Raw genomic sequence first — 20,460 nt, 5'->3', positions numbered from 1 at the left:
TGCCAGGCACTATTCTAAGAGCTTAAATGTTAATTCATGTAATACAATCACAACACTGAGAGGTAGGGACTGTTAGTATCCCTGTTCACAGATAACAAAACTGAAGCACAGAGAGGTCCGGAAAAAAGGCTACATAGTAGAGCGAGAAGTCAAAGCCAGCCTCTGCTTAAAACCAGAGAAAGTATCCCACATGATCCACTGTTACTGAGAAGAGCTTAACTGATCACACTAAAATTTTTTACCCATCAAGTTACCCAATAAGTGGGAGGTCCTGAGAAAAACCAGATGGGTCACGTGAGTGAAGCAGCAAAGCAGGGAGAGGAAATCTTGTGCCTTTTCCCATTGGAGTGGCAATGTGTCTATATTTTCAACTTTGGGGGAAAAATACGGTGGCAGTTCACATACTTCCTAAAGGTCTTCCAAAAGCTTGTAAAACAGGTGAGTTCCCAGAGTGAGGAATCATGCCTTATCTGCATGGCTGGTTTTCTCTTGTCCAGTGACCACTGGAAAATTAAAATGCAGAAGCACTGCTTGGACCTAAGTGAAATCGAAAGACGTACTATTTCTCTATTTTTTTTTTAATGGAAAATGTCCAATTCGACCAGTGTTTCTCAGTAATGTTTAATTTTTTTCCCCCAAGCCCAAAAGACTGAAATACCAACCTCAGACCAAACCTTAGTTTAAAGGTCTTGAAGTTCACTTTGCAGGGAGCACAGAGCCGCCTATTCGGGAAACCCTTCACCCCCCTGCCCCACAGGTGGACAAAACGAACCGTCAAAACAACAGAAAGGGAGACAAAGGCAGACTGGATATAATTCTAAAAGCTCAGTGTACTGCTTTCAGAAATATACTGTCATTTTTAGGATCAAAATGAATGGACTGAAAGTACAAGGGGTTTTAGAGGCTTTCTGGGGCTTCATTAATTCTTTTTTTCCCTGATGAGGTATTACCAAACGGGGCCACTACTAATGGTGACACGATCGCAGCTCCTGATGGCCGGTAAAATGGGACACAGAGCCCAGCAAGGTGGCAGATGTATGGCACCGACAATATATTTATTGGAGATTTGGTTCAGTTTTTCAAATCTAACATGCCGCTGAATAGGTCCTGGGATACAGTGTTTGTACAATGTCTGTTAAAAAATGATTCTTTCCGGGAGGGGAAAAAAAAAGAACAGTGCTTTCAATGTTCACTATCCTTTACATCTGCTGCTCAGCTGGAAACACTGTTAAAAGGCCATTAGAACCTTAAGGTAGCAGACCTCGAAGGCTCTGAAAGCCAGGGAGCAATTCGCTGTTTGTGTGAGAGGATCAGCCCAGCCACTTCCTCTTCAAGGGCTGAAAACAGCTTCTGTCATGAGCCGTGAAAATCAATTCCACAGGAACCAGGCTGAAAAGTGGCCGAAGGTGGTAAACCTACAGGCTGGTGCTGCACGGCAGAGCCTCCTCCTGGGCATCCCTGGCACCTTCCAGAAGTCCCAGGCAGCGGCTCCCCGGCAGTGCCTGGGAGGAGATGGGCAGCCTGAGACTTCCAGAAACCTCCAGGCTTCTCTCTTAGGACACTGGTTCTCTCTAACGCTTCATTAGGTTAAAATGAGAATTGTCGCCCAGCACGAAGATAGCTTCAGGAAGTGTCACCCTGGGAAAAGCCTGCTCTCGCTTATTTGTATTCCATCTTTCTGTTTTTCTTGATGATACTAATTGGGAGAGAGGCCCTTTTTTTCCCAAAGAATACTGTTTCAAAGCCTTTCAAAACAGAGAGCAGTTTTAAACTTTTTTTTTTCCAAGTACCACATCATATTTTTGAAAATAAATATTTCAGAGGAATCACAATGGCTTTGTCAAGAGTTGTACTTTATAAACTAATGGTTAGAAAGGTTAAAACTCACTTTAAAATGCGTTACAGGTTTCTCAGTTATAGGAAATTGTTATTCCAGTGACAAAATGCACCTTTGTTACTACATAGAATTAAGATCAGTATAACCTATATTTTTATATACAGTCAACACTTTGTTAAACTGCAAACCTTTGTATAATTTAATAATAAGCATGTTCTGGATAAAAATAAATCGCCATTCTTTAATCATAGCAATTAGTTTATGTTTATGCATATAACTTCTTACAATATTAAATTATCTATCTTTACAGCAATAACCCAGGCTGAGAAACTGACTCAAAGTTTATTTGTTAAATTAATATAATAAAATGAAAAAGTACAATTTCATGGTTCTCTGCTGTGAATATCTGTTGCACCTAATGTACTGTTTTAACTGGAATTTAAGTGTGATCACCCTACATGTATTTTTTTAATTAAAATAGAAAAACATGGGTTTATACAATTTTTATATGTCTAGTATACAAAACACATCATGAAGATCTCTGATTTTAAGAAATCCCCAAGTTCCTTTTTTTTAAAGAAGGGAAGGTGGTAATTGAAGAGATTATATGTAATGATTTTGTTGTTGATGACATAAGATTTGCCGTTCGCAACCTATTATATTTAATTGAAATTGACCTTTTATGAGAGCCATGTGGTAATATAGGTGAAATGAATATATTCTTTATGGCAGTCATATAAAAAGATTGGCCTAAGCTTTTTTTTTTCTTTTTTTTTTTGCGGTGCGCGGGCCTCTCACTGCTATGGCCTCTCCCGTTACGGAGCACAGGCTCCGGACGCGTAGGCTCAGCAGCCATGGCTCACGGGCCCAGCCGCTCTGCGGCATGTGGGATTTTCCCGGACCGGGTCACGAACCCGTGTCCCCGACATCAGCAGGCAGACTCTCAACCACTGCGCCACCAGGGAAGGAAGCCCCTAGCCTAAGCTTTTGACATAGTACTTGACCTCCCAGTGTCTGAATACCCCCAAGTCTGTGAAAGAATATTGAATAAGATAACCACATAATCAAATGAGTAGTAAAAGCACAGTAAAAGCCTTTCACATATTAGCACTTGATAATGTAAAAGTAACAGTCAACTATGTTCCCTAAATTCAGGGCAAACATATAGCTGGAGGAGAGGCTGGAACAGATCAAGTAGGAATGTTCAGGAATCTTGCATTTCCAGATAATTAATACTTCAGAATTACAAATCTTATTTTCCAAATAGAGCTCCCATTATGTCAAAGAGCACTTAAACTCTTCAAAATCATTTGTCAAACTTTTTGCTACAAAAAAAAGTTTAAAAATCAGTGATCTTAAATTTTTTAAGTTTTAAAAACTCCCAGTCATTGGGATTTGGAATAAAATAGGATAAGCAAACAGCTAAAGGACATTTCTTACTTCCTCAGGAAAAAAAATTAAGGCCTGTCACTTGAAAATACCTATAACAGCCAAAAGCATGGTGGCTCTTTCAAGTTCATTGCAAAAGTGCTATTGACTTTGATCTATTCCGACCCATTAAGAAAATAATAACTGAAAGTTAGTCATCATTTTTTGGAAGACCTCAGAGTGCTTTCTTTGCAAAGAAAAGAGTTGCCTCAACTTCATTGCAGCCTTGAGAGGAAACACCCCTAGTTCCCTGAAATTCAGCAGAGGAGCACTTGCCCCTGCTAATCTCAGCTGTTCTGGGGGCACAAAAAGAGGAAGTCAATTCCTCAAGAAATCCAAGAAGTGTAAGGAGCAAATCCACTAGCTGATAAAGCCTACAGGACACAGGTGTGCATGTCCAGAGTGTACTATGCTACATCTTTAATTAAATGTGTATAAAATGAAGGGTGACCAGCTCTAAATGTAGTCTCCTTGTACCTGGAAGTCAGGAACAAATGGCTAGATCTGCACAGGAAAAATAGCTCAAGGCAGGATGGGGCCAGGGAGGGAGGGGGGAGGGTTGGAATTACTCTTGACCAGAAATGTTCTAAAAAAGACCCCCAAAATGAGTCCTACATACCCATAGGGAGCCTACCATATTAGCAAAGAATAATAGGGATCCTACCGTGAAAGAAACTTAAAATGACTTTTCCCAGTTCCCCTTTAAAGCAATGCTGTGGTTTTATTTTACTGGCGCAGAAGTGCCGAGGGCAGCTGGGTTAGGCCCCTTCTGCTCCAGGCACCGGTGATTACCGATAGAAGGGAGCCAGTCACTCTCTTTCCCTTGGGCCCCCTAGTGGTCGATGTAGACATTTGGAAGAACGCTGAGGAAACAGGGCCAGGGTGCGCAGCAACTCTTTCTGGGTGGAGATTCCTACCCAAGGTCAAGGCGAAAAATAACACAAAATCATTGCTCAAATATAACTGTCTCCCCTGACAAAAACATGTACTTAAAACCACATTGAATGCACCCAGAATGTGGCCCCCAGAAACTCAGAGGATGGTGCCCAGACCAACAGCATCAACGTCAGTCACCTGGGAACTGGTTAACAATGCAAATTACAGGTCCTATCCCAGAACTACTAAGTCAGAACTTGTGGGGATGACCAAAGCGTTCGCGTTTAACAAGGCCTCCAGTGATTCTGATGCATGATAAAGTTTATGAAGCACTGCTCCAGACCACTGGCTCTCTTCCCCAGACGCACATCAGGGTCACTTGGGAAATTTTCAAAAGAAAGGAAGAGAAGAAGGGAGGAAGGGAGGAAGGGAGGAAGGGAGGAAGGGAGGAAGGGAGGGAGGGAGGGAGGGAGGGAGGGAGGGAGGGAGGGAGGGGGGAGGGAGGGAGGGAGGGAGGGAAAGTACCCTTCCCAGACCAATTAAATCAGACTATCTGAAGATGAAGCCCAAGTGCAGGTATTTTTCTTAATAGTTCACATGATTCCAGGATAGCCCTGGCTCTTTCCATCTCGAAAGAGCCAGTTGTTAAATCTTCTGGAATTTTGTGAGCCAGGTGTTGAGCTGTTAGTAGCTCAAGACCGGTCACAGTGGGAACATTTAAACCACAAAAATTGGCAAATGCTACAAATCAAGTCTCTCCACACACTACCCTCCAGAGAGCCAACTGTTTAACATTTATCAGTTCACCACTGGCCGGAGTCGAGGAACACTGTTTTAAAGCCAAGAATGCCAAATACTTAACTCAGATAGTCTGAGTCATTCCTCTCAATTCCTCTGTTACCCCTAAGTTCCTTATTAAGATTATGAAGATTAACCAAGCATTTCAGTGGCCATATACGTGAGAAAGGTGACTACCAGCCTGTCTTAGGGTATAACTGTGACTAGTTCAGATTAACAGCCATAGTCCTTTTCCTTTCTCTTCCAAGCATGGGCATAGGAGGCAATTCTGGAATGAGAAAGGTGGGTAAATCTGATGGGGGACTGCTGAGGCTAGTCTGCCTCGTCAACGGAGAGATGCACATGGGAAGAAATGGTCCCTTTCTATGCCTCTGGGCATTGCCCCTTTGCCTCTTGGTACTCCAGCAGCCATCTTGTTTCCATTATGGCCCTGACCTGGATGATGGATGGAATGAGGATGGAAGAGCCAAAAGATGAGGAGAACCTGGGACCGGGTGATACTGTTAACTTTCTACTTTCTCACTCCTAGAACTGCTCTATGTTGGGACTCCTTCATATGTAAAAGAATGGCTCGCAGTGATCATGTACACTGGAACTCCTCTCATGCTTTCAGGGCCTTCTTTCCATAAAGGCAATGTGTGTGCCCTCTACTCCCCCCCCCAACCCCTTCTTGCTGACTCTGTACTCATGCTTTGGAGCCCATTGCTCTTCTTCAAGGAGGCATTTCCATAACCCTGTGATCAGAACACAGGATCCTACAATTTTTCCGTTTTTTAAAGTTTTTTCTTTTTATTTATTTCTTTACTGTGGCCGCACCTCCAGGCATGGGGGATCTTAGTTCCCCCACCAGAGACCTGAACCCACACCCCCTGCAGGGCAAGCACGGAGTCTTAACCACTGGACCACCAGGGAAGTCCCCACATGATCCTAGTGAATGCTTTCCCAGTGCCAGGTACCCTAGTGCTGTGCACTTATCTCAGCCATTCACTGTTAAAGGTGCCCTTAATTTCTGCTTCCCTGCTGGGATTAAAACTCCCTGGGGCGCTATAGCCAGTCCCTGGCACGGTGACTTACACATCGTAGGTAAATAAGAACTAGTTATCGGAAAAATGAAAAATAAATGCCTACAAGAAATGAAGAATAGGTTATAAAAATAATAACCTGAATAATGTGTAAGTGTGGAATCAAATTTCTATTTTTCTTTGTTACTAACTGGTGCATTTGTTTAAAAATATTTTTCATCCAGGGTTATTAAAAACTCTTAAATATTTCCATCCAGGATTATTAGAATTTTTAAATCTTTACCCAAGAGTTAGCACTATGAAACCCTTTATTTACAAACATGCCATCCAGGGAGTCAACTACACTTTCAAACGTTCTCATGTAAATCACTAAAAACTGAGTAATACTGGAGAAATCTATGAAACTACTTAAAGTCTCGTTGTGTGCCAGCTAAAGAATTTAAGAGAGCAGAATTTGATCTGCAAAAGGATATAAGCACCAAGTTTGAAATATTAATTATTCTATTTATACTGGCAAGACAACGGTAAGTCACCTTGCTGGCCTGGCTAGACGTCTTTTGAGAGATGTGAACTAAGGAGGAAAAAAAAGTCCTATGATGTTACTTTTGTGGGTTTGAATATGAATTAAGCTAATGAATTATTTTATCAATAATTCCTTTACTACAGTTTTTATCCTAAACTCATATTTCTATAAAAATCTAGTGACTGAATGGTAGGTCACTTTGGTTTAAAAGGACTCAATTTTATATTTTGTTAAGTGTTCATAATACTCACCCATAATTGTAAAAGAACACTAGTCACCCTCTCACATAAATTATAATGCAATGTTTATACTACAGTATTTTAAAGAACATAACGCTGTATATTTTAAATCACTTTTGATAGTGGCCTACATTTCTGCTCACAAGCTATTACAATGCGGCACGGTTAAAAGATATAAGTTTTATGTAAAAAAGTATATCAGTCAACTCAAATGAACTCTTATTCTCAACGATGACATATCATCTTCTAATTAAATCAGCTAAGATAACTCTGTTTGCAAGGATCATTCTAAAATTAATTCCCAAATCAAGAGTCTAACAAGCGGTAGTCCTAATAGTCCAGATTTTAGATTGCTTTGATACCTGGAATTAATGTGAATCTTTTAGTAATCTAGTGACTTGACAAATCATTAAAAAAACATTTGAAGTTCCGCTAACTCATTTCCACCTCACAGTGTTCTTCGAAAGGATTTTAAAGACATCTTCTAACTAAACAGAGGACAAAGAAATCAGAACTCTGTGAATCAGGCAGCTAAATGGAAATTAAATTATTTATCCCAAACTAGGAGATTTAATATGTCTCCAAAAGAGTAAGACTTACCAAACTCTGTTTTTTCATTTATGTTAATGTGATATCTACATGTAAAATTGAAAAAAGAGTTGGGTTAACAGCAAACGTATCAAATAAGTTGGTTTGCTGGGGAGCAGAGGGAGGGAAGGCTTTTCCCCAGGAAGCCCACCAAAAAAAGGAAAGGACTGCTGGACGAAGGCCAGACAAAATGAAGCATTACATACTTTGAAATTTGAAAACAATAAAGAAAGACTAAAAATGTCACTAGTATATCAGTGGAATATAAGAGAATGTTTTTTTTAATTTTAGACTTTGAGACAGATTTTTAGGTTTCTGAGATAAATTGATATTAAAGAGATAGGAGAGGGCTTCCCTGGTGGCGCAGTGGTTGAGAGTCCGCCTGCCAATGCAGGGGGCACGGGTTCGTGCCCCGGTCCGGGAAAATCCCACATGCCGCGGAGCGGCTAGGCCCGTGAGCCATGGCCGCTGAGCCTGCGCGTCCGGAGCCTGCGCTCCGCAACGGGAGAGGCCACAACAGTGAGAGGCCCGCGTACCATAAAAAAAAAAAAAAAGAGAGAGAGATGGGAGAGAATTTACTGCTTTCTTAATATCCAGCTATAGCCCGACTCTCAAAATACCTGATAGGAAAAAGGTGGCAAAGTAAATTATTGAGAACAGAGTTTGTTATATGTTTTTCCTAATCTGTGGGGATAAACTTCCCTCCTCCCTCTACCCCCATGATAATTTCCTGGAGTAGGTTTTTTTGGACTAACCCAATATTCAGAAAGTAGGTCCAGTATATTGAAAAAAAACCGACACATGTTTTTACTTTCTATCTTTCATATAACCAGATCTATACAATGATCGGGAAAATGCACGAGTACACAGACAGTTTAGGGGTGGTAGCGTAGCCAATTCCAGAGAACATAAAATCCAAATTCAAAGTGATTTTGAAAAATTGTAGATGTTGCAAGTAAATAGAAAAATACTCAGCTAGAACTGAGCGAATGCGTATGGTAATTGATAATACCAGGCTATAGATGTATTAGATGAGGAAAGAATTGATTTTACGTGCATTCATTCGACAAATACAGAATGGCAGTGGGCAAGGTGAAGTGGATGGACTCCAGTGCCTGGGGTCAGAGTGCCTGCGTTTGAACTCTAGCCTCATCACTTGCTATCTGAGTCATCCTTGGGCAAGTTAATTATCTGTCTCTGTGTTGCTCGGTCTTTTCATCTTTAAAATGGGGATAATGATAGCATCTAAGTTATTAGAAAAAGTCAGTAAGGCAATGTTTAATGTTTTTAAAGTAAGTAATGTTTTTCAGATAGGTGCCGGGCACATAGTGATTTCTACATAAGAGATTGTTAAGTAAAGTTGCGGTAGATAAATGAAAAACATTAACCTGTAAGCCAATAAATTACCACTAGTAAGCAACACATGCATATTATAATGAATGACTCCAAGAAGGCTCAAAGCATAAAATAGAGGCACCGTAAGCATAAAACAACATTCCCTGAATTGCCCAGACTTTTAAGCAGATGCTCTTTTCAGTTGTGAGTTCCTTTAGAAGTTTAGCGCCATCAGGATGAGTTGGATTGGAAAATGAGATAATATTTCTGATGCTGGAAGAAAAACTGGCATGTTTCACACTGACCTTTGATCAGAGTAACAGTGCTAACAAAGAACTTGATGCTACATGGCTCAATATCTTCCCAGAAGATAGAACAAGAGAAAATAAGCAAGCACACTTTGCAGGTTTTTTGGCTAGATATCTGGAAACATTCTGATACCACAAAAATTACTAAGTATTAGAATGGATTGCTGAGAGGGGCTCAAGGGTCTATTCCTTTGGAGGTCTTTGAAACAAGAACAGATAGTCTATCTGATCTGCCTGAGATGGTTTAAAATCAGGGCTGAGGGAAGATTAATGGTACAAGCTGCCCCCTGAAGGCCTCTTCTTTCCCAAGCACTCTCTGAGAGTCGAACTTTATATATTACCCATCACAGTCCCTCATCTGTTGAGTTTGAAGAACTCCCTTTTATCCTAGAATGGAAAAGGGAACACTATTTCACAATTGTGAGTTCTGAGTAAAACTTTAATAATGTCATGATGAAACATAATGTCCTTATTACTTCTCAGTTATTTTACCAGGCAAGCTACCTGTAAATATCTTTCAACTAGAAACAGCTCTCAAGAACCTGAAATCTGAACAGCAGTTCCTTTAAATTCATGTTCCCTGGCAGACTAACAGCACATGCCATTTCTCAAGCAAACCAGTAAAAGTCCAAACAAGGCAAAGGATGGAAAGGAGTTGAAGGGAAGGATAACCACGATATACTAGCTAATTAAAAGTAAATGGTATCAGGAAAGAGGGAAGAGAGGAAGAGTGTGTTCATTTAATAACAGGACACCTAAGTGATCATTCCAACAGCAATAGGTAGCACTGAGTAAAATTTACCTTGAAAAAATGTTGGTCCTTAATATACAGTTATCTTTCAATTCATTTCTTTTCCTATCAGATGTGCCTCTGACCTCCCAGTGACCTATAGCTTGAGTATTTCCACTGGCACAAAGGACAGGAGGGTTTAGGCAAACTCAACAGTGCCCTTAGTCCTAGAAAGTGATTTTAACAAAAGTGCAAACGTTTTAGAAATTCACAGCTGATTAGCAAGCACTGTAATTGTCAAGGGGTGGAGAAAAAAGCGGGGGGAAAACCCTCTGTAGTTAAAACTCTACTGAAGGATTTATCTCAACCACTGGCAATGTTTCAGGAAAGTCAATGGGGCCTGCAGAAATCATACACACCGAAAACCTTCCCTCTGATATGAAGGAGATTTGCCTCTGGTAAGGATGAACTGTAGTCTGCTGAAAGTCCCATTATCCACTAAAGAATACTGAAGCAATTTAAAAATACTTAACTCTTTTCTTCTTTGAGATATCTTATCTGAAATCATGTTGGGAAATATGTGTGTTTAAAAGACAGTTTGAAAAAGCCCAGATGAGAGGAGAAAAAGTTCCTACAAGAAGTGATCCATACTCTAAACCTTTAAAAAGTTGAATTCCCTGAGATTGGGGGGGGGGGGGAAGCAAAGCTGATCCTTATCAATTAATTAAAAAGAATGAAATAACAGTAGACAAAGGGGAAGGAGAGTTAAGAAACTTAAGGAGCTGCTGTGGGGGCAGTCTCTCTCTATTCACTGATTAACAAATTAAGGAGCTCTGGAAAAGGGAGAAGAAGTGACAGGGAGAGAAAAGTGGTCTTATAATTCACCACAGGTTCCGCCTCCGACTCACCAGAGGCTGCCTATGTCTAGCTCAGAATTTAAAAAGGCTCCCTGTATATAATGCACCGCGCTGTTAGCGTGGTGTGTAAGCTGTTTTTTTCAACGCCTGTATTTCTAGAAATGTGCTCATTCCGGTGTGAGTAAAAAAACCCACTTGTAGAGTTTGTGGATCAACCGCAATAAAACAGCAATCCCACCACGTATCGAAACCGTGATGTTTTAAGATCTCTGCAAAAATGCTTTCCCTCCAGCGACCAGTTCTTTGGCAAAACGCAGAGAGGCTGGTGGAAATCCAGCGTTTTGACTCGACCCTCCGAGGACCCTGAGGACTCCAGCTGCCGGGTCTGCGCAGCCCGCGCCCCCGGAGCATCTCCTGGCCTCTCTCGCAGCCACAGGATTACCTCTCCCCAACACATTTCATTCACCGAGCCCCCGACAAGCTCGGGTTCGGTTGGAGCTAAGAGCCGGAAAACACGCACCCAGGCTGCCGAGCAAGTTGTCGGAGGGGCTCTCGGTGGAGGAATGCTGGTGGCCGGGCACGCGGGGGACGCGGGGTCCCGGGAGCCCGGGACGAATCCACCAGCGAGCCACCCGCTTAAGTTGACTCGGCTTCCCAGAACGGGCGGCCGAGGCCGCGCTCAGGACGGGGCGCGGCGCCGTCTGGCCAGGGTGTCCCCGAACCGCGAGTAACCAACCGCAATCAGGGAAGCACTGAGGAACCGTAACGGGAAAGCCCGCCCCAAATCTCAAATGGGCAGCCCACGAACTCCCCAGACCAGCCCGGAACCGCCGACGTCGGAGGCCGAGTCCCCCGGTGGGGTTCCCCACACACACACGCCTCTCCAGCCCGCGGCCCGGGCGCCGGGCGCCCTGCCTCCCCGAAGGTCAGGAGAGGGGACCAAGGGGCGAAGGGAGCCCTCCGCGTCTCTCCACCGCCCCCGCTGGCGCGAGGGAGGGAGCGGAGAAGGCGCCACTCAGACTGTGGCGCAGGGCAAACTGCGGCCGCAGTTCTTCCAAGTTTGCCTGAGCGAGCGGCGCGGCGTGGGCGCCCCGCTCGGCGATCTGCCCTCGCGCCGCGGCCGCCCCGGAGGGTGCCGGGCTCCCTGGCCCGCGCGGCCGGGGCCAACGACGAAGGGGGCGCGAGGGCGCGGGAAGAAGGGAGGATGGGAAGGAGGGCGCTCCCGCGTGTGCACACAATGAGGCAGCCGAGACGCACACCTTCCCCCGCGGGCGAAGCCGCGGGAGCATCCGCTGCCCCGCACAGAAGCGCGGCGGCCGGGAGAGCCCCGACAGAAAAGTGAACACCAACAACTCAGCAACAGAGGGAAGGCGGAGGGCTTCCGGAGGCGCGGGAGACGTGCGGCCGCCGAGGGCTGCAGCCGGCCCGGGCCGCGCGCCCGCGCTTACCTGCGATCTCCTGGTAGGGGATGTCCGCCAGGCTGAATCCCTTGGCACCGTACGCCTGGCGGACCTCGCCGCAGCTCCGAGCCTTCACATCCGCGCCGGCTGGGAGGGACAGCAGCAGCCCGGAGAGGGGAAGAATCACAGCCCCGATCCAAGAAGGCATGGTGCAACATGCAAATCCAGCTCGGTGAACCCCGGGACCCGTGCGCTCTTCACCTTGCCCCTCAAGCCGAAAGCCCGCCAGAGCCGGCGGCGCGCTCCTCGCCGCTGCCCAGCGTCACCCCCTTCCGCCAGCCGAGGGGACGAGCAGCGCAGCCCTCTGGACTATGCTCAGCAAACTTTTATATGCCTGATGGAGGATGGCAAGCCAACCAGAACTGGCTGGGAAAGCACCCGCCTTGCTCCTCTGGCCCCCCAGACCGAAAACGGTGCAATAAAAACGAGAAAGAGGAGGAAAAGAAATGTTTAGAAAACCACCATGGGGGTTGAGAGCTGCGATCCGAGTTCCGAGCCGCAGAATTATCTAGCGCGCGGCGAGCTCGGCTCGCGGGAGTGTGCGGCGAAGGTGGGGACGCGCGCCGGCTCTCCCGGGAGGGAGATGGACAGGCGACCGCGGGGGTGTGCGCGCGCGAGTGTGTGTCGGTGTGAGCGCGGGGTTCTTGGGGCCGCGTGTGCGTGGAGGTATGTGTTGGGGATATACGGGATCTAGGGGAAACCTCAGCTTCACACAGGCTGAGGGAGCCTGTGAGAGTCCTCCTGAAATAGGAAGAGAGAAATCCTGGAGACAGACACTGGAGGCAAGAGGGAAGGAAAAAGGAGGGGCGGGAGAGAAACGTGCTACACATTGCACAGCCGAAATTCAGAGGCAGAGTCGAAGGCAAAACCTGGACTGGATTTCTTTCTACCCGGTAGAAGAAGGGAGGGGGGGAAAAGGGAAAGGTTCCTGTTTTCTCATTCCCTGAACATCCTTCATGCTGATCCGAAATGCTGCCTTTAAATGCCATAACAAAGTCATCTAGACACAAAAAGCATTTTGCAGTCATTAACTTACGTTAGTAAGCTATATTTTTGTGGACGTAAAGGACAACACAATTCCAATTGTTGCTCTGAACATGAGAAACAATTCACGACCTACTGAAACCCAAAGGCAGCGTAGAAATGAACAATTATAGGGGAAACGCAAATAGCAGGGCACAGTCACTACCCTAATTGCTGGTCTCATTTATCTTTGACTTTGTTTTTCTTCTGTAAAGGCAGTTCAGGCGCACATGAGAGACCAGTAGTTTTTCTTATTTTCAGATTTTGGGTTCTGGACTCAAAAATGTCCCCCTTTTAAACTTCAAATATTACATACTCTTGGATCAAAAATCATGATCTTAGGTGTCTAGTGTGTGGAGGAACAGGAAAGCTAAGGAGAAGAAGCAGAACAAAGAAGCAGTGAGAAAATGAGAGAGCAGGGGTTTTTGGGGTACATGAAGGAAGATATTGGGGAGGGAAGTGAGGTCTTCCTTCCCTCTCCAAATACTCACATACTAGACTTACTGTTTTCTTCCAAGTTAACAGAACTCTCAAGTGGAGAATCAATTCGCTTATTTCTTCCTGTCTTATACTCAAGTTCTGTGAAATGGGATAAATATGAAAATTCTTATCAATCTTCTTATGTTAATGAACTCTGCTAGGCAGAAGTATGTGTTGAAACCCAAAGCTCATGCAACTACTGGGGTAGTTAAATCCAAGACCAAAAAATTTAATTAATAAATAAATGAATGTTTAAAAGGTGATGCTTACTTGTGTGGCTGTATGTATTTAGGTCAGCACATTATTCAGAAATAACTATTGGGTAATGTCCAGCTTTTTGGAGCTTACCTATAAAGCTATGTTTTTCAGATGACAGCCATTAATGACCAGAATGACTCATGAAATGTGTCATTCTGTTTGTTACCACCATCACAGTCGTAATCATCTTCATCATCATCACAACACATTAGGTACCTCTTCGTCCTCTCTTTAATTAATTCCTTCTCTTTTACTCCACCAAAAAGACTCCTGAGTTTAAGATCCCACCTGATTGAAACTAAGGAAATGCTTAAAAATGAGGTTCTCTTATTTACAATTTGATTTTTTCTTCTTGAAAACTCCATAGCTAAATATATCTTTCTGAAAACAACACTCACATATTTTTTTCTCTTAAAATTTTAGCACAATGTTTGCCTTCGTGATATTGTACTAACTGGCAGAACTTAAGTGACTGCACTTATTTCCCTCAAAGTCTGAAATCAAGATGAGAACAAAATATACTCTAGTGTCTTTGTGGACAAAGGATAAGTTGGGTAGGATTAGGAATTGCTATAGCCAAGTCATTATTTCTATGATATTTGACATGACCTTCAACCTTCTGTTTCTGTCAGCCAGGTGGTGGGCATTTCACACTCCAGAGGAAGGGGGTAAATACACACATAATGTATCCTCTCTTCTCGCACTGGGACTCATTGTAATTTATCCTTACTCTAGCAGTATACAGCAAATAATACAATATAAAGGACACGAAGTGGAGGGAGAATAGGTAAAAATATAGTATATATGTTTTAAATTATTTGAAAATCAATCATGAAGTATTCAATGAGCATTCAATGCAACTGTACAACACTAGGTTATTGTACGTAGCTCCTACACTTGTACCAAGGCTAGTATGGAAAAAATTATAACTTAATCAGATGTAGATTAGTTTAATCCCATCAGGAGGGTGAAACAATTTAAGGTAAGTTTGTAAATTCCAATCAGACCAAAGAATTAACTAACTTGCTTTACTGGTGCTCTCAAACCCTGTGTAGTCCACTCACTGAGTACTGAAGTGGTGTAAGAAAGTCAAACTTTCCAGCTAAGGGCAACAGCAGAGCCTAGATGAGATATTGGAATGAGACTTGAAGGTCATGGACGTTTATCGAAGAGGCCTGACTAGAAAGATGAGAACTCATATTAAGGAGAAGTTGGTGTTTGATTTAGATAGGAAAAAGAAGGTTGGCTGAAGGACTTGAACCCTGGCAGTAATGTTTATATTGTACGTAATAGGGAAAAAATTTAGAACATGAAGAACATCAAACCAAAAGAAGCAAGCACATAGAAGCCAGAGAAAGGTAAGTAGAAGAAACACATAGAACTCTGCCACAGAGGTCAAGATTTCAGGTGACTGAGACCAGAATAGGAAGATAGTAAATGGAAAGACGGTGAAGATAAATTTTGCAGAAAGGATTAGGATGATTTGGTCCTTGGTTCAATACACACAAAAAAATATTAAAAAGTTATTTTAAAATTGTTAGTCTATATACAGTGGAATATTACTCAGCCATAAAATGAAACGAAATTGAGTTATTTGCAGTGAGGTGGGTGGACCTAGAGACTGTCATACAGAGTGAAGTAAGTCAGAAAAAGAAAAACAAATACCATATGCTAACATATATATGGAATCTAAAAAAAAAAAAAAAGGTTCTGAAGTACCTAGGGGCAAGACAGGAAAAAAGACGCAGATGTAGAGAATGGACCTGAGGACACGGGGAGGGGGAAGGGTAAGCTGGGATGAAGTGAGAGAGTGGCATGGACATATATACACTACCAAATGTAAAACAGATAGCTAGTGGGAAGCAGCTGCATAGCAGAGGGAGATCAGCTCCTTGGTGCTTTGTGACCACCTAGAGGGGTTGGTTAGGGAGGGTGGGAGGGAGATGCAAGAGGGAGGGGATATGGGGATATATGTATATGTATAGCTGATTCACCTTGTTATAAAGCAGAAACTAACCACTGTAAAGCAATTATACTCCAATAAAGATGTTAAAAATATTTTTTAAATGTAAGTCTTGTTGGGAAAATATGGTATATCTCCTATGACATAAGACTCCTGTTTATACAGCACTTTCACATCCCAGCTGTTTTTACACAACAACTCCTTCTGGGCATAAGATGAATGGAGCCTAAGAGATTTTAAGATATGGGAGAGAAAAAGACTGGTCTAAAGGAGCGGCCATAGCTGATAGGTAAGCAGAGCTGCCCCTGTCAGTTGCCCACTCCATGACCGTCGGCTCTTCTTTCTTGCCTGACTGTGTTCGGAGCATTGTGCCAGCACCAAGGGGTGGATCACAACTGGTCGAGGCAAGTCAGGACAATTTCTTTCCCTTTTCCATTATAGTGTAGAGGTGGGCGTAACACCCATTTTTGGCCAATGAGATATAAGGAAAAGATTTCTGAGAAAAGCATTTTTCCTGATTAAAGGCAAGAATAGGAGCAGAAAGTTCTTTTTGCCTTTGCCTCCTGTCTTCTTAGAGCTAGTTGGCCATCTTGTAAGTAGGAGAAAAGACATTGCCAAGAGACAGAATGACAGAACAGAGGATGGAAAGAATCTAGATCCTTGATTCCTGTTGGAGTCACAAAATCAGCCCTGGGACCGCCAACCTCTTAACTTCTTGTTAAATAATTCATAAATATCCTGTAGTTTATGCCACTGTCATTTGGTTACTCTGCTGTTTACAAATGAATGCAAAATTAATGTATATAGCAACCTAAAGGAAGAACAAAGGAAGTGAAGGCAACAGACAGGGGTTAGTTGCAAATATAAGAAGCAAACAAAAATGAGGTACCATCATGGAATCCAAGTTAGAAGATTTTCAAACATGAAGCAAATCCCAGAGGATGTCAAAGCCAAGGAAGATGGAGAAAATGGTCCTTGGATGATGATAAAGAGGCTTACCGGAAACTGCAACAGAAACATTTTAGTAAAGTAATGGGGTAGATGCCATACCACATGGAATTGTGTATGAAGTAGGTGGAGAGAATACTGAAACATCATGTATAACTGATTACCACCGTGTGGCAACTCTACGTGGAAATGGGAAGGGGTAGCCAGGGAGTGCTTTCGCGGGGAAGCTCCTAAGGCTACAGGCAAGAATAGGAGACTAGACATAGAAAGAGATTGAAATTCAATATATTATTTGGTAGGTTGATTTTAAATATTCCTCTTTCTTATCTGCATTCTAAAAGCTTTGTACAGTAAATGTGAGTTCTTTTTATGATGAGAAAGATCGTTTTACAATGAACATGTCACGCTTTTAACAAATGCAGATGATGATAATATTTATGCCATGTTTTACAAAGTAAAGGTGTCTTACCATTATCTCATATATGTAAAACAAATGGGCGTTTATACTTCTTACAAAAAGATAACAACTTTGTGGTAGGAAATTTTTGTTGTTGATAATTTTTTTTAAAAGCCGTGAATCAGAAAAGAAAAAAAGAAGGCAATTACACAACTTACTATTCTTTCGCTCAGTTATACCAATTCATGAATGTGAAGCTGGATGAATTTTAAGGTTTTTTTCTTTTCTTTGTGTGTTTAGATCAAGTAGGACAAATAAGTTCAAATGAAATCTTATGAAAACAAGAGAATGGACTTCAAGTGTCTATTACACATCTCAGCTTGGCACAAATCAAAATCGCTTATTTAACCTGCCTCTTGAAAAACAAGGGCCTGTAATGAAAAAGCCGTCAGAAATTTAACAACAGTAGCTCTTCCAGGTGCCTGGATAATGGGAAGGTTGCTGAGTTACAGAGAAAGAAAGGTAAACTTGGGTAAATAATGACCAGAAGTGGTAAAAATAATTTTTCATTTTTCTTATCAAGTTTTATACCAAACCAAATCCTCATAGTCCATTTAACATTTATCGAGCCTTAAGAATTTACCTAGTACTAATATAAACTCATTAAAATTACACCTTTAGGGCAGCTGAGAACCAGCCAGGTTGCTAATGATCTCTTGGGGTAAGCCAAACACGAAGGGACCACCGATTTTTCTTGTCTTGCTCTGAAGCCAGAACTATTTAGCTTCAGAGGAGAGAATCGTGTGATCTGCTTCATCAGATTTTTGCCTAATAGTTATGTCAGAGTTTAGCAAAGAGAATTGAAAGAGCTCTAATTATTTAATTATATTTAGTTTTCATCTATGTATGCTGGAAACATAAACGATGATGAAAGTTTCCATGTATTCTTAAGCACTACTCATATTTACTTGAAATATTATTAACAGTCATCAAGAAGGTATAAATAGAAAATATGTTAAAGCATAACAATGATTTATACTCTATTTAAAAATTTTCATATTTATTAATGATCCAGAAATCTACTCTCCATTGATTGTGAGTTTCATGCCTAGAAATACATCTTAAGCTATTAAGTACATTTAAATATTAAGTAACAAAATATTTTTTAAAAATCGGTGTTAAGACCTCTTTCTGCCTTGGAACAATCTTGGGAAATGGCGTACTAGCAAAGCATCATTTTAGACCATCATTAGAAAAGCTTATTATACATAAGAGAGTTTTGTTCTGACTTTATGGCTCACAATATTAATAGATGCCTTCAACGATGTCATTATTTAAAGCTCATGTGTTTTTGAAGTGTTTCCAGATCAGATATGTAAATGTAAAAGTGACACAAATGAAAATCCTATTGCAGATTAATAAACTTGCATTTTTGTAGTTCATAAAAGAAGATCATTTAACCTTGTCTTACTTGTTATAAATTCAGATATTAATGTTATGAGAGACGATTCTGTAGCTAAGCAGTAATTTTACATCCCTAGATTATTGGAACCATACATCTTGGCAGTCATTACTCTAGTTCTTCTGCTTTTGCGAAAGATGAATGGAGCTTTGTGTAGTTTTCAGATCATCTGGCACCATAAACAATGACATTCCTTAAGGCAAATGGATGACAACACAGGCTAATTTGACAGAGGATAGCTCTCCTCGCTAACTTTCATCAATGGAATACCTTAATTCTCTATATTAAAATGGTTTCTCGAATTTTAAAAGCTCTGAGTTAATTAACTATCATTAATTATTTCAGCATTAAATAAGCAGTATGTCAGACTTGGTTTTTGGGAAAAAACTGATATGAACCCATAGAATATTGCTGTTGTTAACTATTTTACTACATAGAGGTCTCTGCTCTTAACTCCAGCTTAGAAGGGCCCTGCTCTGAAGGAACAGGAAGATAATTTTCTAATTAGGCTTTTTTTTTTAACCTAATATTTCTACATAAGAAGAGGATGAAAACAAACAAAAAGTTACTGAGATAAATAAATTAGAAAAATTCTTCGATTGATTGGAGTCAGAAGAAATCCAAAGAAATTTTAAAAGACATTAATGTGATTAAACTTTGCTATCGATAATCGTACTTTGATATCCAGTTACTTTTAATAATGGAAGGCAATCTGAATATTCTAAAATTTAATAATCAACATATTCATAGCTTTTAATTTGGAGAGTTTTCTAATAACTTCTAATTATGATTAAATTCATTCAAACTTGTTTTAAGTTAGCATAGATACTAGAAAGGAAAAAAGGAAGTGAAAATTTTGAATGGGTTCTTCTGTATCTACTGGTACGTTCCAGTCAATTAAACTTCTTTATTAAGTGCCACACCTTAAAGCAGTATTATTTTTTTCTGTAGAAAGCAGGTGAAGGAGGTTAGAGACAACATTTTCTTAAGGCCAAGTGGAACAGTTAACTCTTCTCTCTTGAGGGGCTATAGTCACACAGATCTCAGCTAGAAACTATACAAAGACTATTGGTCATAAGAAAAAAAGGGTAGGAGTCAACAGCCAGGTTGTATTCGTATATGACTCTACAAAGAAAAACTCAGTCTTAATAGAACCAGTAAATAGTGTCAATCCGGTAGCATATCCATAACTTCATTGATACATTTTACTTGATCATTTGACAAAGATTATGATCGTGTTATTTAAAGGTTTCACTTCAAGAAGCCAGGCTAATTCCTTAAAAAAAAAAAAAAACTGATTCAATTATAGCAAATGTCATCTCTTCTGCAAGTTACAAGGGCATTGTTTTCAATAATAATTCTTATTTATATAGGTTTTCAAACTCTACTGATTCACCTTCATGGTTGGAATGAATATACATGGACATCAGACGTACAAAGAAAATTTATTTCCTCAACTTAGTCATTGCTCTGAATAATAAGTAGAAGAATTTATCAATAAAATATGCTCCCTATTAAGTCAGGAAAACAGCTTCTCGGTGTGTCCAGAAAAATCCTCTAACATATTCTCTGTCAATGCTAACATTTTCATTAAGAATTTTATGCTTAAGTGTTCTTTTTAGTTCAGATTAAAATGTTCACAGATGTACTCTCCTCACCCATATAGAGCAAAGTTTTCCAACCAGTTTATGGCTACACTACACCCCAACTTTGTCACATTTTAAAAGATCAGTAAACATTAAGGAAAAGAGTCATAAATCATAATGTTTACAGCCTGCATAACAAATACAAACTAGCAATAATTTTTAGATCTATGCTTAAGAAAATAGCACTGATCATGATATATGTCATTTATTGGTAAGTCAAAGTCTAGACAAACTTAATTCCACTGAATGTATATAAAACATTTATGGCCAACATCCTCCATT

The 20,460-nt window shown here is 41.3% G+C and overlaps 1 protein-coding gene across 1 annotated transcript in view; it reads right to left on the bottom strand.

Annotated features, from left to right (window-relative positions):
* GPC6 (glypican 6) overlaps positions 1 to 12,186 on the bottom strand; it is a 1,093,791-nt gene extending 1,081,605 nt beyond the window's left edge. The window contains exon 1 of the mRNA XM_032611614.1: positions 11,990 to 12,186. Coding sequence (XP_032467505.1) covers positions 11,990 to 12,149 — 160 coding nt within the window. The 5' untranslated portion in view covers positions 12,150 to 12,186. The remainder of the gene's footprint in view (positions 1 to 11,989) is intronic.
* Positions 12,187 to 20,460: the final 8,274 nt, after the last annotated feature.

This window comes from Phocoena sinus, chromosome 18 (assembly GCF_008692025.1).
Source record: "Phocoena sinus isolate mPhoSin1 chromosome 18, mPhoSin1.pri, whole genome shotgun sequence".
NCBI classification, from domain to species: domain Eukaryota; kingdom Metazoa; phylum Chordata; class Mammalia; order Artiodactyla; family Phocoenidae; genus Phocoena; species Phocoena sinus.
This window is presented reverse-complemented; position numbering and strand designations above follow the sequence as displayed.